Source organism: Embiotoca jacksoni, unplaced genomic scaffold (assembly GCF_022577435.1).
Source record: "Embiotoca jacksoni isolate LCO1_2020_lvr unplaced genomic scaffold, fEmbJac1.0.p SCAF_54, whole genome shotgun sequence".
Classification (NCBI taxonomy): domain Eukaryota; kingdom Metazoa; phylum Chordata; class Actinopteri; family Embiotocidae; genus Embiotoca; species Embiotoca jacksoni.
In genome coordinates, this window is record NW_027185408.1 from 1,449,246 (window position 1) to 1,466,613 (window position 17,368).

At 44.1% G+C, this 17,368-nt stretch overlaps 1 protein-coding gene and 1 pseudogene across 1 annotated transcript; one reads left to right on the forward strand and one right to left on the reverse strand.

The window, feature by feature from the left end:
• Window positions 1-686: 686 nt before the first annotated feature.
• LOC138212303 (NLR family CARD domain-containing protein 3-like) lies at window positions 687-14,011 on the forward strand. Its single transcript, XM_069172611.1, has 10 exons — window positions 687-839; window positions 1,970-2,383; window positions 2,494-2,631; window positions 5,400-5,454; window positions 5,599-5,824; window positions 6,084-7,881; window positions 7,969-8,142; window positions 8,265-8,438; window positions 9,537-9,583; window positions 13,464-14,011. Exons 2-10 carry the CDS (start codon window positions 2,238-2,240, stop codon window positions 14,009-14,011), a joined length of 3,306 nt encoding a protein of 1,101 aa, XP_069028712.1. The 5' UTR covers window positions 687-839; window positions 1,970-2,237.
• LOC138212215 (uncharacterized) lies at window positions 11,996-13,202 on the reverse strand (annotated as a pseudogene).
• Window positions 14,012-17,368: the final 3,357 nt, after the last annotated feature.

Genomic DNA, 17,368 nt, shown 5'->3' on the forward strand with positions numbered 1-17,368 from the left:
ACTGGGAGAGAGGTCAAAGGTCAAACTGGAGGTAACCGCAGGGGGGGTGTCCCAATCTTCTCTCAGCCAATCAGAGACCAGACTGTCAGGGGGGGGGGGGGGGTGCAGCCTCAGAGGAGGGCAGGAGGAGCCAGGGTGTTTTCCCACCCTCCCTGGTTTCTGATGAGTCCAGGTGCATTCTGGGAACTGTTGGAGTCATGACAGCTCTACCTGTGCAGAGAATTCACCTTCAGATTCAAATTTTTGGGTCAACATATCAAATTTTTTTTTAACCACAGTTAATGATATGTTAAAATAATTCAATACACAGACAACAATATAATAATTAAATAAAACGAATAATAATAATTTGTCTCTAAGAGAAACGTGCAGCAGCTGAAATATTCAAAATGATAATCAATAAACATGTTTCATTGAAGTATGTGTATAAAACATTGAATTCATCTGAGTGACACTTCTAATGTAACTGACGGTTTATCGTCACCTACTTCCTTGCTGAATTAAAGTGCTGTTGTTCACCCTGTTAGACTGCATCAACTTTTTTGAACTTTTATTTCCTTGTTGGTAAATTAATGTCATATTGAATCGCCTTATCTTTATGATGCAGCTGATAAGGAGTTATGATGTCTGTTAATGTTAAATCTTTATTCCAAAGGTCTGAAGGATCAGATTTCCTGAAAGAAGACTTCAGTCTGAAGAAGTCAGAGAGCTGAGAGACGTCTGAACTCGTCCTGCTGTCCGCTCCATGTTTCTTCTTTCTCTGCTCGGTTTCCATCTTAAAGCTGCTGATGAACTTCTTCACTCGCCGGCTTCACGACGATTATTTCCTCCATCAGAAGGTAACAAACAGTTTCCATCTTCATCTGATAGGTTTTTGACATGGAACCGGTCCGATCAATAAAAATGACGTCGCTGTCTGTCAGATCAACGCTGACTCTTCTGAAGCAGCTCCTGAACTTTTAAACCCAGCTCAGTTTTCCTGAACTCGTTCTGTGTTTTCTGTTGCGACCGCATGAAGAGTCGACATGTTCAGTAACTTTGAAACCGTCGATCATTTTAACGGCCCGTGTGATTCAGTTAGTGGGGAGCGTTCACTGTCCGGTCTGACGTTGTTCACAGCTGGACTGGTTGGTTATTAACAGGTAATAAAGTCATCAAATATGTGACAGTCAGTCAGAGATCTTTGAAAATGTTCACAGTGAGGAGGAAACAGAAACACGTTCAATTCTCTTTCTGGAATAACGGAGCATGTTTTTCACATCATGTCTGCATCATGTGTTCAGAAACATGTTTTATATTCTCACTGTCTCACTGATGAATGTTTTGCTGTAGATGATGTGGGATTCATAAAAAAACAACAAGGTTCAAAGTTCTTTTATTGCAGCTATAAAATGATAAAACCTTCTGTGATGACATCGTTATCATCCATCAATGATTAAACAGCAAAGACATCAAATACGACACGACTACAGAAACAGTTTAAAAAGATGTTTTTCACTGAGGTCATATTTCAACATCAGCGACTCTTAGAAACTACAGCTGTGTTGAATGTTTTCATGGATCTGTTCAGACTCTCTCAGCTCTTTGTTGAGCTTCAACACAGATGGAGGCGTCGCTGAAAAACAGCCTCAGCTCCTCCAAATGGAGCAGATTTTACAAGTCAAAGAAAATATGAACTTTTAGAGAAAAGTTACAGCCTGTTTAGGTTTAATACTTTTACAGACTCTCTGTTCTTTCCGTCTTTCATGTAGCAGATAGAAATATTGACATTTATCTTTGGACTGATAAACACTGAAACAGATTTTACACTCTGAGATATTTTATTTTCTTGTGATCTGAGTTGAACTCTGGTTTTCTGTCATCTTGAAGTTTCCAGACTTTGACAGTGAGGTTCTGAGAGGATGACGAAGACGTCAGACTGATGATGAAGCAGAATCAGCAGCAGCTTCTCTCTGTGTTTCCTCTGCAGGTGAAGGTAGAACGACTCTGTGACGGGATCTGAATTCACCTGGTGAGGATTTCATTCACTTCTGCCTGAATTCATCACATCACCTCCTTTAAACAAGTGAAATATAACTTTTAGCAGGTAGATCAGAAAAACACACCTGGACAGAAATGAAGAGAGTTCATGTTGTTTCCTAACATCCATCCTCAGTGGAAATCTGAACAGGATCTGAACTGTATTTACTTTGGCGCCCTCTGGTGGTGGAATCCAGAGTGACACTGTTGTAGTGTGAATGTTGTTGTACGTACTGAGCAGGTTGTTGTGTTTGTGTGAAGCTGTGGGCTCTGCTATGGATCAGTGGGAGGACAGAGAGGACGGAGTGCGTCCCTCGAAGACCACTCTGTGTGGGGAACATGAGAGCCGGACCGAAGCTCAGAGGTGAGACGACCGTCTCTAACTGTCCACGACTCTTCTCCACGTCACAGCTCAGCACTCACATCACTGCACCATCATTATTCTCACTCAGAGCTCTGTGTGTTCTGTTGAAGAACAAAGCAGCAGCTCAGACCTGCTGGACCTGGACCTGGACCTGAACCTGAACCTGTTCCCAGCTGTGTGTCCATGAAGAGTGACCGATCTATGGAGCTTCCTCCCGCTTTTAAAGAGCGACCTTCTTCTGAAACACAGTGAGTCACCTGAATGTAACTCCACTTGAAGATCACCTGAACATTTTAAAGATGGATTCAGACTCTAGAATTGATGGAGTTATTAACAGTGACATAAATGAGAATATTAAAACATGACTTTTACCAAAATATCTTTCAGTGATCGTTTGTTGAGCTTCTTTTCCATTTGTCCTCCGACTCCCAGCTGGGATGTGACGAGTACAACCACCGTCTGCTGCTGTTCACCTTTCAGCAGCTTCACTTTGGAGGAATCAAACAGATTCACTGATTCACTCCTCTTCTCCATTTATCATCTTTTTGTTGTACTGATGGTCATTTGGTACCCTATATTTTTCAATCCTTTTATTTCTATCAGAGTCCAGCAGGAGAGACAGGACTGTCCTGCTCCCAGCTGTGTGTCCATGAAGAGAGTCCGGTGTATGGACGAACCTATTGACTTCAAAGATGGACACAAGTCTGTTAAACAAAGGTAATAATGTTTAAAGTTTGTCTTTTGATTTCAAACCCTCCTGATGTCATAACGTCTTTGTGTTGAACTTATTATTCACCTCAAAAGAAGATTGGAGACATCTGGAGAGACAGTTGGCAGCTTGGACAGATGATCTCAGGCAGTTGAATCTGTATGTTCGTTGAAAGGAACCAAACTGTCTTCACACAGAGACTCAGAAGGAAATCTGTTCAGGGAGCTGGAGAGGAGGAAGAGTTGTCTGTAACAAGTAACCCTGCATGACGTGGTCCTACAGTCAGAAACCTCAGAGCAGGCCATCATGTTTGAGCTGACAGTGAAGATCAAATTAAAGAGGCCCACAAGAAGAAAATGGTCAAAGATCACAGGGGTGGGATCACCTCAGCTCAGAGGATCAAAGGACGTCAGACTCAGATTCTTTAGTCTCTTTAGTTCAGCAATGCCAGTTTGTTGGAACTGCAGGTTCATGGAAACACACTCGATGTATTCATGTTTCTGTTAGCGTCCAACAAAACACACAATCTGCAGGGTTAAAACTGAAAGCTACACATCTCTGTTTCCATCAGGATCCTTCAGCAGGAACCAGATTCTCCTGAACCCAGCTGTGTGTCCATGAAGGATGACGGGTCTATGATGGAACCTATTCACTTCAAAGAAGGACACCAGTCTGTTGAACAAAGGTAATAACGTGAAATGTTTGTCATTTAGTATCAAACCCTCCTGATGTCATAATGTCTGAACTCATTGATCACTTTCTTTCCATTCAGTGTGAAACTGAAACCCAACTGTTCTTGTGTCCGGGTATTCAGAAAGAGGGTTTTCCAGTGTTCAGCAGGGGTGATCATATTTATACATTTAAAGACTCCATGCAGAGCCGGGCTTCATCGGACCACACAGAGGAGACCCATACAGACCAGGCTGGTGGCTGCCTCCACATGTCTCTCAGTCTGAAGAAGTGATTGTAAAGCTGATGGACAAAGGTCAACTGTAGTAACGTTTCCACAAACACACATGAATACTGAAAGTAAAAGAAATGTATTTAAGAAAATGTAAGTAAGGATGAAGTCAGTTCATCAGTAATGAGTTTAGTGCGTTGATGTACAAGTGTAAAGAAAAAAATAATTTTTCTACCTGGACCTGTATTCAGGCAGCTGCTTGTTAAGATGACTGAACCAGCTCTCTACATTTCAGAAATGATTTAAAGATTTTATTATTCATTTTTAAAGCACATTAACACTTGACATTTCATCCTGAGTTGTAACTATTGAGCAACTGATCCAAATCACACTTTGAGAGTCTGAAGAGTCGATGACGTTCCAATAACTAAACTCCAGACATCACTATTATTGACAGTGTTATGTGGTGGGTGTTTTTCCAGGACCCAAATGCAAGCTCACAGACTCGAGGTTTCCAGTTCCAAAAATACAGTCTTTATTGTAACAAAAACAAACAACAAACAAAAGGTGGCACCTATTGTGTCCACTTACGTCCAGTCGGGAGGGCAACTCGACCGACAGCTCTAGGGGGACACGGGTAACAGGGCAGCCGGCAGACCAGCGGAAGGGACGGCATCAACAATCTTCCAAGCCTGGAGGGCAACTCCACCGACTGGTGATTTTGACGGGGAATATCCGCAGGAGGCACAGAGGCCGGAGGAACGGGAACAGGAACAGGACTGACGGAGAGCTGATGGAGAGCTGACGGAGAGCAGACGGAAGACGGACGGAGAGCAGACGGAAGACGGACGGGTGGCTAACAAAAATGAACCCACAACCAGAGTTGTGCAGGGGCAGGTTACATATAGTCTGGGGAGGTGATCAGGGAGATGCAGCACACCTGCAGGTGGTGATCAGGGCTGAGTGGCTGCATCTGCTGGGACCGGTGAGGGGCGTAGACACGGGAGGTGAGGGGCGTGGCCACAGACAAAGACAGGGGACACAGGAGGAGAGGTGATCGGGGGCAAAACGGAGGAAAAAACTGGACTCCTGAGAGACAGGCTGAGCTTTGAGTGAGATTTTTTTTAATCATGAAGCAGCAACAGAGAATCTCCTGCACATCACCTGCAGGGTTTAAAGTTTAAACCCACTGAATCTAAAGGTTGATAAAAGTCTGAAGATCAAAGGTAAGAATGAGAAATACTGGCGTCTGACTGGATTAGTGATTTAAAATGGATGTTTTGTCTTCCTGTTCAGCTTCTGTCAGGTGTTGGTTGTCTTGGTAACTAAAAACATGAAGTCTCTTTACTTTATGTTTCTGGATTAATTCTGACCAAACATCTTGTGTTTTGATGTTGACTTTACAGAGTTGATCAGCAGGACTCAGACGTTCCAGAAACAAAGCTGGACTCCATATTTCTGGTGTGTAAACACACAAACTAAATAGTGAATTACCAAAACTCACATTCTCCCTGCTGCACTCTGTAGATCAGCAGGATTTCAGTCCATGTTTAAAATGATCTGATACGTTCTGTGTATTAAAGTTGATATATTTGTCTGTTTCAGCTGCTGGAGGAGAACATGATCAGTTTTGTAAAGAACGAGCTGAAGAAGATGCAGAAAATTCTGAGTCCAGATTACCCAGAATGCTTAGAGAGTCAAAGTGAGGATGAGGAGGTGTTGGAGGGTGAGGATGAAGAGCAGAGGAGGAGCAGAGAGTCATTTCTGAAGATCACACTACACTTCCTGAGGAGACTGAAACAGGAGGAGCTGGCTGACTGTCTGCAGAGCAGTAAGAGGATTTTAACAGCTGGAACATGATGGAAAGAGGAAACATGGGAGAAACTTAGATTTCCAAACTCTGCTGTTAATATGATGCAAACATCTTCATCACATCTGTGAATTCTTCTGGACTGAAAACAGTCAGAAACTGTTTGTCCACAACTGATGTGAAGAATTGATTTCATGGAGACAAAATATTTACAATGTTAAAAAGTTTATCTTCAGGTTTACTGAGACATTCACTTGTTGTTTGTTTGTATGTTTTTTAGGAAGTAATCCTGCAGAGTGTCGACAACTCAAGTCAAACCTGAGGAAGAAGTTCCAGAGTGTGTTTGAGGGGATTTCTAAAGCAGGAAACCGAACCCTTCTGAATGAGATCTACACAGAGCTGTACATCACAGAGGGAGGGACTGCAGAGGTCAATGATGAACATGAGGTCAGACAGATTGAAACAACATCCAGGAAATCAGACAGACCAGAAACAACCATCAGACAAGAAGACATCTTTAAAGGCTTACCTGGAAGACATGAACCAACCAGAACAGTGCTGACAAAGGGAGTGGCTGGCATCGGGAAGACAGTGTTAACACAGAAGTTCACTCTGGACTGGGCTGAAGACAAAACCAACCAGAACATCCAGTTCATGTTTCCGTTCACTTTCAGAGAGCTGAATGTGCTGAAAGAGAGAAAGTTCAGTTTGGTGGAACTGGTTCATCTCTTCTTCACTGAAACCAAAGCAGCAGGAATCTGCAGTTTTGAACACTTCCAGGTTGTGTTCATCTTTGACGGTCTGGATGAGTGTCGACTTCCTCTGGACTTCCACAACAATGAAATCCTGACTGATGTTACAGAGTCCACCTCAGTGGATGTGCTGCTGACCAACCTCATCAGGGGGAAACTGCTTCCCTCCGCTCGCCTCTGGATAACCACACGACCTGCAGCGGCCAATCAGATCCCTGCCGAGTGTGTCGGCATGGTGACAGAGGTCAGAGGGTTCACTGACCCGCAGAAGGAGGAGTACTTCAGGAGGAGGTTCAGAGATGAAGAGCAGGCCAGCAGCATCATATCCCACATCAAGACATCCCGAAGCCTCCACATCATGTGCCACATCCCGGTCTTCTGCTGGATCACTGCTACAGTTCTGGAGGACGTGTTGAAAAGCAGAGACGGAGGAGAGCTGCCCAAGACCCTGACGGAGATGTTCATCCACTTCCTGGTGGTTCAGGCCAAAGTGAAGCAGGTCAAGTATGATGGAGGAGCTGAGACAGATCCACACTGGAATAAAAACAGCAGGAAGATGATGGAGTCTCTGGGAAAACTGGCTTTTGATCAGCTGCAGAAAGGAAACCTGATCTTCTATGAATCCGACCTGACAGAGTGTGGCATCGATATCAGAGCAGCCTCGGTGTACTCAGGAGTGTTCACCCAGATCTTTAAAGAGGAGAGCGGGCTGTACCAGGACAAGGTGTTCTGCTTCGTCCATCTGAGCGTTCAGGAGTTTCTGGCTGCTCTTCACGTCCATCTGACCTTCGTCAACTTTGCTGTCAACCTGATGAAGGAACAACAAACAACATCTTTGTCTAAAGTCTTCAGACACAAAACAAAACTGATCCACCTCCACCAGACTGCTGTGGACGAATCTTTAAGAAGTCCAAATGGACACCTGGACTTATTCCTCCGCTTCCTTCTAGGTCTTTCATTGCAGACCAATCAGACTCTCCTACGAGGCCTGCTGACACAGACAGGAAGTAGCTCACAGACCTATCAGACAACAGTCCAGTACATCAAGAAGAAGATCAGTGAGAATCTGTCTGCAGAGAGAAGCATCAATCTGTTCCACTGTCTGAATGAACTGAATGATGGTTCTCTGGTGGAGGAGATCCAACAGTCCCTGAGATCAGGATGTCTCTCCACAGATAAACTGTCTCCTGCTCAGTGGTCAGCTCTGGTCTTCATCTTACTGTCATCAGAAGAACATCTGGACGTGTTTGACCTGAAGAAATACTCTGCTTCAGAGGAGGCTCTTCTGAGGCTGCTGCCAGTGGTCAAAGCCTCCAACAAAGCTCTGTACGAGGATGTATCAACCATTTCAAACATGTTTCATTTTGTAAATAACAAATAAAACAGTTTGTGTTCATTGTTAATTCTTCTCAGGCTGACTGGCTGTAACCTGTCAGAGAGAAGCTGTGAAGCTCTGTCCTCAGTTTTCAGCTCCCAGTCCTCCAGTCTGAGAGAGCTGGACCTGAGTCACAACGACCTGCAGGATTCAGGAGTGAAGCTGCTGTCTGCTGGTCTGGAGAGTCCTCACTGTAAACTGGAGACTCTGAGGTCAGGAAACATCTGGTTGTTGATCAGTTAAATTATCCTTAAGATCATGTTGATGCAGATGTTCAACATCTGAAGGATTTTTCTTGTTGTGTCTGGACTTGATGATATTTTTCTGACTCCAGTCTGTCAGGTTGTCTAATCTCAGAGGAAGGCTGTGCTTCTCTGGCCTCAGCTCTGAGCTCCAAACCCTCCCATCTGAGAGAGCTGGACCTGAGCTACAATCATCCAGGAGACTCCGGAATGAAGCTGCTGTCTGCTGGTCTGGAGGATCCTCATTGGAGACTGGACACTCTCAGGTATGGACAGACAACCAGAGCTCACACAGTACAGGTTTGGCTGACTGATTTGACTTCATGTGTTGTTGCTCAGGTCCATCATCATGAAGGATGACTTGTTTCTCTTGTTTCTGTTCAGAGGAGTGAGGAGGTCTGAGTTAGGAAACATGTGGATCCTCAGAATTCTTTTATCAAATGGAAACAGCTGTTCATTAGAAACATTGTGAAGTTGGTGTCAAATCCTTCTAATCTTGAACCATGTTATCAGCCTGGCTGTAGGGACGACAGTGTTCATCAGTCGATCACCACTTTGGTCCAAACTGATTCATCTCAACAACTAGTAAACATAATGAGATGAACATCTGTTCAGACATTTATGATCCCCAGAGGATGAACCCAGGAGGTTTACACTTTTAGTTTGTACTAAAGTATCTCAACAATTATTGATTGATGTATTAACATAAAAACATGCAGCAGACATCCACAGTGCAGAAAGAATAAACCTTCATGACCTCAGAGATCACCTGAATTTAGATTTTTCTCCATCATTATCTCAAATTTGAGAAGTTCATGACTCAAAGTTCGGCCTCAGTTCTCACTCTGAAATACAGTCGTTTTTATATGAAGTTCTAAAATCAAGTCAGTTTTATTTTTCAGTCCAGAGTTACAACTTTTCCTTGCAGAGCTTCAGTCTCTACAGCTGACTCCCTCCATCATTACACCCTCGATTCTGAACATGTAAATTACACAAACCAACTGAATGTGGTGGTTGGACTGATCTGTGAACAGTCTGAAAACAGTTCAGCTGTTCATGTGAATGTTTGTCAAACTGTTCATTTTAAGGGACAACATGCAGAGACCAATATTTCACATGTGGGAGGACATCCATAAAAACAGAGCAGATCAGTGGAGACTAAGCTCTCTGATTATTTCTGCATCACTTCTTCTTCAGGTGTTTTCCTCACAGACAGCAGTGAAACCATCAGAGAGACAGTTGACACTGATGAGTTTCATTCTGTTTCTGTGTCTCACTGACAAACTGAGGAACTCTGCTTCATGTTGAACAGCAGTTAGGACTCCTGTTGGATACAAAATCATTGTGACTGTTTCTTCCTCCAGGGTGGACCATGGTGGAGAGCAGTGGTTAAAACCTGGTCTCAGGAAGTGTAAGTTTGACTGATACACATTACATTATATTACATTTCATTTAGCTGACGCTTTTCAACCATGAGGGTACAAAACCCAGAACAACAAGAATCAAGAAAATACAATTTCTTCAAGAAAGCCAAACTACAAAGTGCTAAAAGAAAGTTCCATTTTAAGATACTAAAGTTCTTTGATTCAAGGTAAAGTCGGAAGAGGTGCGTTTTTAGTTTGCGTCGGAAGGTGTACAGAGTTTCTGCTGTCCTGATGTCGTTGGGGAGCTCATTCCACCATTTAGGAGCCAGGACAGCGAACAGTCGTGATTTTGTAGAGTGTTTAGCTCAGTGAGGGAGCAACAAGCTGATTGGCTTATGCAGACCGGAGTGAACGGGCTGGGACGTAAGGTTGGACCATGTCCTGGATGTAGACTGGACCTGATCTGTTCACAGCACGGTACAAAGTACCAATGTTTGGAAACGGATGCGGGCGGCTACTAGTAACCAGTGATGGGAGCGGAGGAGGAAGAGGAGGATAAGGAGGAGGAGTGAATTTCGGGAGGTTAAAGACCAGTCCAGTTGCTGCATTCTGGATGAGCTGCAGAGGACGAATGGGACTAACGGGTAGACCTGCCAGGAGGGAGTTAAAATAGTCTGGGCGTGAGATGACCAGAACCTGGACCAGAATCTGGACCAGAATCTGCACCTCCTTCTGAGTGAGAAGAGGACGTATTCTCCTAATGTTGTGCAGCATGTATCTACAGGAACGTGTTGTTGCAGTGATGTTGGCAGTAAGAGAGAGTTGACTGTCGAGTGTCACCGAGGTTCTTAGCTGTCAGGGTCGGGATAACAGAGTTGTTGAAGGTAGTAGTCAGGTCGAGGGTGGGAGAGTCTTTCCCTGGAAGGAAGAGCAGTTCAGTCTTGTCAAGGTTGATTTTCAGGTGGTGTGAGGACATCCACTGAGAGATATCAGTCAGACAGGCAGAGATTCATGCTGCTACCTGTGTTTCAGATCAGGGAAAAGAAAGGATCAGTTGGGTGTTGGGACAGAGCCGAGAGAGTTGGTGTACAGAGAGAAGAGGAGGGGACCCAGGACGGAGCCTTGAGGGACACCAGTAGTGAGAGGACAAGGTTCAGACACAGATCCTCTCCATGTTACCCGGTAAGTGAGGTCGTTGAGGTAGGATGAGAACAGGGAGAGAGCAGAGCCTGAGACACCGAGGTCCTGAAGGAGGAAAGAAGGATCTGGTGGTTCACTGTGTCAAATGCAGCAGAAGGTCCAGAAGGATCAGGACAGAGGAGAGAGAGGCTGCTCTAGCAGTGTGAAGCTGATCAGAGACAGAAGGAGGACCGTCTCTGTCGAGTGGTCTTTTGAATCCAGACTGGTGGTCAAGAAGGTTATTATGGTGGAGATAGGAGGAGAGTTGATTGAAGATAGCTCGCTCCAGAGTTTTGGAAAGAAAGGGAAGAAGAGAGACGGTCTGTAGTTGTTCACTTCAGACGGGTTGAGGGGGGGTTTCTTCAGGAGAGGGTTCACTCTCTCCTTCAGAGAGTTCAGGAAACAGACCGTTGACAGAGAAGTGTTGATGAGAGGGAGAGAAAAGGAAGAAGGTCAGGAGCAATAGACTGGAGAATATGAGATGGGATGGGGTCAAGGGGGCAAGTGGTTGGGGGGGGGGGGGGTTACCAAGGTAACAACTTGGTTGGGAGACGGGGGGGGGGGGTGAAAGAGGAAAGTGAAGGCGATGAAGAAATGGACATGTCGTTACAGAAGCTGGGTTTGAAAATGAGGAGCATATATCATCTATCTTTTTAGTAAAGTAGTTGACGAAGTGGCTTGGTAGAAGGGAGGAGGGAGGAGAAGGGGTGGGGTAAAGGGCCTGGAGGTTGGAAAAGATGGAGAAGAGGTTTTTGGGTTTGGAAAATGAGGATTGAATCCTGGTTTGGTAGAAACAGCTTTTGGCTGCAGAAATAGAGGCAGAGAAAGAGGAGAGGAGAGATTGATAAGTGAGCAGGTCGTCAGGGTGGTTAGATTTTCTACATTTCCTTTCTGCTGCTCTCATAGTGTCTCTCAGACAACCGCGGAGCTGGGGAGGACTGGAGGACATGGAGGAGGACAGAGACAATCAAGAGAGGAAGACAGAGGAGAAAGGAGAGTGTCTGTGGCTGAGTTAGGATGCATGAGGGAGGAGGAGGGATAGAGGAGGGAGACAGGAGGGGGACAGGAGGGGGAGAGAAGGAGGAGAGAAGGGGGAGAGGAGGGAGAGAGGAGGGAGAGAAGGGAGAAAGGAGGAGGAGGAGGAGGGAGAGAGGAGGGAGAGAGGAGGGGAGAGGAGGAAGAGAGGAGGAGGAGAGGATTAGGAGGGAGAGAGGAGGGAGAGTGGGAGAGAATGTTGTGACTGACAGGTCCAGAGTCTGTTGATGTGGTCAGGTTGTCAGTTTGAGAGAGTAAGAGATAAAGAAGTGGTCGGAGACATGAAGTGGAGTTACAGTGAGGTTAGATGTGAAGCAGTTTCTGGTGAAATATAGTCCAGGTGGTTCCAACCTTTGTGAGGAGGAGGGGAAGGACTGAGGGAGACAGCAAAGGAAGACAGGAAAAGTAAAAGGTCAGATGACTTCTCTATCTGGATGTTAAAGTCACCCAGAAGGACAAGTGGAGGACCATTTTCTGGGAAGTTTGACAGGAGGACGTCTAATTCATCCAAGAAATCTCCCAAAGAACCTGGAGGACGGTAGAGGACAACAATGTTTAATTGGACCGGATGAGAAACTGTCACAGCATGAAACTCAGAAGACAGTGAGGTAGGAAGTGGAAGTGGGTAAAGAGAAAAACTCCATTTGGGGGAGATGAGTAGACCTGTACCACCCCCTCCCCCTCCTCCCCCTACCAGGAGGTCTGGGGGTGAGGCTGAAGGAGAAGTCAGAGGAGAGAGCAGCAGGGTGGATGTGTTGTCCGGTGTGATCCAGGTCTCAGTGAGACCAAGGAAGTCCAGCGATTGCTGGATATCAAAGCCAGAGATGAAGTCTGTCTTCAGCTGACTGTCAGTTCCAGAGTCCTCCTGTGACGAGGTGTTGGGTATGTGTGGAACGGGTGGGATAGATAAGAGAGGAAAGGTTACGGTGTTGGTGTGAACGAGTGGGAGGCTGATAGTATCTACGAGTAGATATACGCACAGGTACGGAAAGTACACACGTATTCAGATAGCAGTAGTTATACTCAGCGTCCGCCGGAGACTCCAACAAAAGACTTCTTTGTCTCGATCCTCCGAGTCTTCATACGACTAGCCCTCACAGACGCTGACCCTTCAAACACTTCCTGGTTTTCCAATAGGGTTGGCTACAGCTGGTCAGACCACACCCCCTGCTCGTTTGGCCTCCCGTCACCAGGTGTTACAAATGGGCAGCAATAGAAACTCACCACTGATTTCTAAACAAAGAAAACTTTCACACAGTCTCTAAATTTTGTCACAAACTGTTCTCGGAGAGTCTTTTTACCTCAAACGGTAGAAAGTAAAATACAATTAGTCCTTAATAGAATTGGAATAAAAGACCATCAGTTTAACTCTAAACTTGTTCTCTTTGACTCACAGTTACTTGAGTGAAAACAAGAATTCAATCACAAACAATTCCAGCTACCAAAAACCATCCAAGCTTTAGCAGTCAAAATATCCTAAAACAGCAGATGCAATAATAAACTTGATCAGAGAAGCGTATTTAAAGATTCTACTTTGCCTTAGTTCAAGTGATCCAGCTGTATGTCGTCCCCCAAAAGTCAAAGCCTGACAAAAAGTATCATCATTAAACTTTCTCAGAATGCACAACAAGTCAGTAAGTAAAGAAAGAAAAAAGCCATCAGATGTGTCAGATGATAAACTGCAGCTGTGTCGTGTCTTTTTCTCTCCATCAGATTTCTGTGAACTTGAACTGGACACAAACTCAGTAAACAGAAGACTCAAACTGTCTGACAACAACAGGAAGGTGACGAAGGTGGAAGAAGATCAGTCATATCCTGATCATCCAGACAGATTTGACTACTGGTGTCAGCTGCTGTGTAGAACTGGTCTGACTGGTCGCTGTTACTGGGAGGTCGAGTGGAGAGGAGATGTTGATATAGCAGTGAGTTACAGAGGAAACAGAAAGAGAGGAGGAAGTCATGACTGCTGTTTTGGAGGGAACGATCAGTCCTGGTGTCTGTTCTGCTCTGATGGTGGTCGTTACTCTGTCTGTCACAATAACAGAGAAACATTCATCTCCTCATCCTCCTCCTCCTCCTCCTCTTCCTCCAACAGAGTAGCAGTGTATGTGGACTGTCCTGCTGGCACTCTGTCCTTCTACAGAATCTCCTCTGACACTCTGATCCACCTCCACACCTTCAACACCACATTCACTGAACCTCTGTATCCTGGATTTAGGTTCTTGTCACTTGGTTCCTCAGCATCTCTGTGTTCTCTGTAGGAGGAAGAGTCTGTGGAAGTGACAGCAGCTTTAAATGTTGATGGTGGATGAAGTTTCTCTTTGGTTCACCATTGAATCACTGATTGTGATGTCAGAATATTTTTTGTGTCAGAAGTAGTGAAATGATGTCCTCACCTCTGAACTTTGACCTTCACTTCCATCTGGACAGATGAAGGTCAAACTGAGCTCTTTGGCTGCTAAACATCAGCAGATTCTGGATGCAGACGTCCTGCAGTCAGTCAGGACAGTGAAAAGAGGCTGGATTCTACAACAGGACAACGATCAGAGCAAAACCTCACAATCCACCATGAACTGCTTGAAGAAACACCAGCTCAGGCTGTTGGAGTGGCCCTCAGGGGCCCCTGACCTGAACATCACTGAACATCTGTGGGGAGATCTGAAACCTGCTGCAAGATGGCCTGAAAATGTTTTCCGAACTCGAGGGGGACAAACTTTAACACCTCATAAATCCTGTTGAAATGTTTTCTGTCTTTCAGTTGATGAAATGAAACGTGACCGTACTTAGATATTTGAAGAAAGGCTCATTTAATGTCTGTTTGCTGTAGAGGTTGTGTTTAAGATGTTGTTTGAACAAACTATGTCCAACCCTCTGTAATATCACTGAAAGGTTCAATTATTGTAAATAATTCACATTTCTATCAGCTGACAATAATTGTTGAACTTAACCTGTTTCTGCTGAATCTACAGTTTGTTTCCAGCTGAAAGAAGTTGTTCATGAATGAAAACTAAAGTCTGTATCAAACAAATACAGCTTTTAGAATTATTGACAATTTATTAGCTCCAAATATGTGAAATTAGACGTTTATAAGAGCTTCTGTTGGTTTGTTATCAATAAAAGTAAAAAGTCTACTTTTTAGTAGTTGATTTTTTTTTATATTTTAACCACTATTTAAAAACATGAGCGATCCCCAGTATTACCATCTTTGAAATATTGTTTAACTCGTACTCATGTTTTCCAACTGACTTGTAAAAGGCGCCGTGTGTCTGTGCAGGACAGTGATGAGATGTGAGGACAGATGGAGACACGGTGGACACCACCGATCCTCAACATACCTGCCTGGAACATCCACGGTACTGTTGAGTCTCTCTGAAGCCTCACATCCCTGCTGGCTGACTGGGAAAGGAAAGGAAATGCTTTCAGAAGAAACACCAAACTATGCAGCTCATAATATGATACTCTGATAATAGAAACTTCAAAACACCTTCAACTTTATTATCAAAGACACATGATGCTAAATTCAATCTATGACAGAGAAATACACGTTAAATAAATGACTCTTTCACTCCAAGAATGCTTTGAGTTCCAGAAAGAGGAAATTCATCTCTAAGATAATAATAATGTCATTTTACGTGAATAATAAACTGTCGTAGAAATACGTTTTCTGTCATTCAAACAGTTTTGAGTGTGCTAATGTTATCTAGAAAGCTACTTTTAGTAAATAAGTGTATTAAAACTAGTCTAGTAAAATAAGCAGCTTACTGGAGAACAAGCCATCAGCAGCAGAGCAGTGACTGTCTGACATCAGGGCGGCTAACATGAGCTCAGGACAAATGATAGATAGCTTAAACTGGCGTTAGTCAATTCATGGTTAAACTAAAGTAGCTTTAAGATAATAATTATTTTTAATAGCTGCATTTGACGTGACACAGAATTCACTTTACATCAGAGGTGGTTGAATCTCCATCTTCTGTTTTTCAATTCGTCGATTTAACTTCTTGTTCTCTGCTCGACGAACATGAATCAGAGAATTCTTTGGGACCGACTGAAAATGAGCGCGCTCCGTCCGCAACACGTGACGTCATGACGCTCACCTGCATAGAGGTCTGGAGCCAAAGAGAAACACCAGCAAACAAAACGCAATCGTGTATTTCATTCCTTTTCAACATAAAGTGTCCACAGATGAAGTTCATCTTATAGTTCACGTATCAGGCTACTGTTACAAGTATCTGTCCAGCTACTCTTCTGTTTCCAGGAGCAGACAGAGTTTGTTGACAGGTCTCTGTACAACGCTTGTTTTAGTTTTAACTAGGACACTGCGGACTAGTCCTTTACTTCCAGGCAGGGTCTTTAGAATCCGTCCTAGAACCCAGGAGTTCCTGGGAGCTGAATCATCTGCAATAACAACAAGGTCTCCGGGTAGAAAGTTCCTTTCAACTCTGTTCCACTTGTTTCGCTGTTGCATGATTGGAAGGTATTGTCGGACCTATCTTCTCCAGAAAAGATCAGCCAGATATTGTACCTGCCTCCATCTTCTTCTAGAGTACAGGTCCTCCTTCTTCAATAGTCCAGAAGGCATGACAGGGTTAGTTTTGAGTAGAAGCAGATGATTCGGTGTCAGTGGTTCCACATCATTCAAGTCATTTGTTATTGTTGTGATGGGTCTATCATTCATTATTGCTTCCACCTCACATAAGGCTGTTTGCAAGGCCTCATCATCCAGAACTTGTTCTCTGACCACAGAGCACAGAATTTTTTTGGAGTGACTTAATGAGTCTTTCCCATGCACCTCCATGGTGAGCACCTGATGCCGGGTTAAATATCCACTTTATTCCTTCTTGGAGTAGATTCCTTTGGATTTTATCAAGATTTAGTTCCTTTAATGATCATTCAAGCTCCTTTTGTGCACCAATAAAATGTGTACCTTGATCAGATCTGATGGTTTTTACAGTACCTCTACGACATAGAAATATGCGTGTTGCATTAATGCAGGAGTTAGTGTCCAGGCTACTAGCCACCTCAAGATGGATTGCACAGCTAGTAAGGCAAGTGAAGATTACACCCCACCGTTTCACATCGGTCCGACCTCGCCTTATTTCAAAAGGTCCAAAATAATCCATGCCAACTGAAGTGAAAGGCGGCAAATCTGACATCACACGGTCCTGTGGGAGATCTGCCATCTTTTGCTCTCCTACTTTAGACTGCATTCGTCTACAGAAAACACAGTTTCTGATGATCTTTCGTGCTGAAGAGTTTGCAGAGGACATCCAGTACTTTTTTCCTAGTTTTGAGAGCATATGATTTCTTCCAGAATGACCAATTTGGGTGTGAATGTGTCTTAGAATGACTTCTGATACGAGGGATCTTTTGGGTAAGATTATGGGATTTTTAACACTTACTGGCATAGCTGATCTGTTGATCCTTCCCCCCACTCTCAGGATATCTTGATCAAGGATTGGATCCATCTTTAATATAGGGCTGTCTTTTCGGCAATGTTCTCCTCTTTCAAGGAGGGTAATGTCCTGTGTAAAGTGTTGCTGTTGTTCAAATGCAAGTATAGCCCCTTCTGCATTTTCAATATCTTCCACCGTCAGATCTGTACTGAATGTCACTTTTAG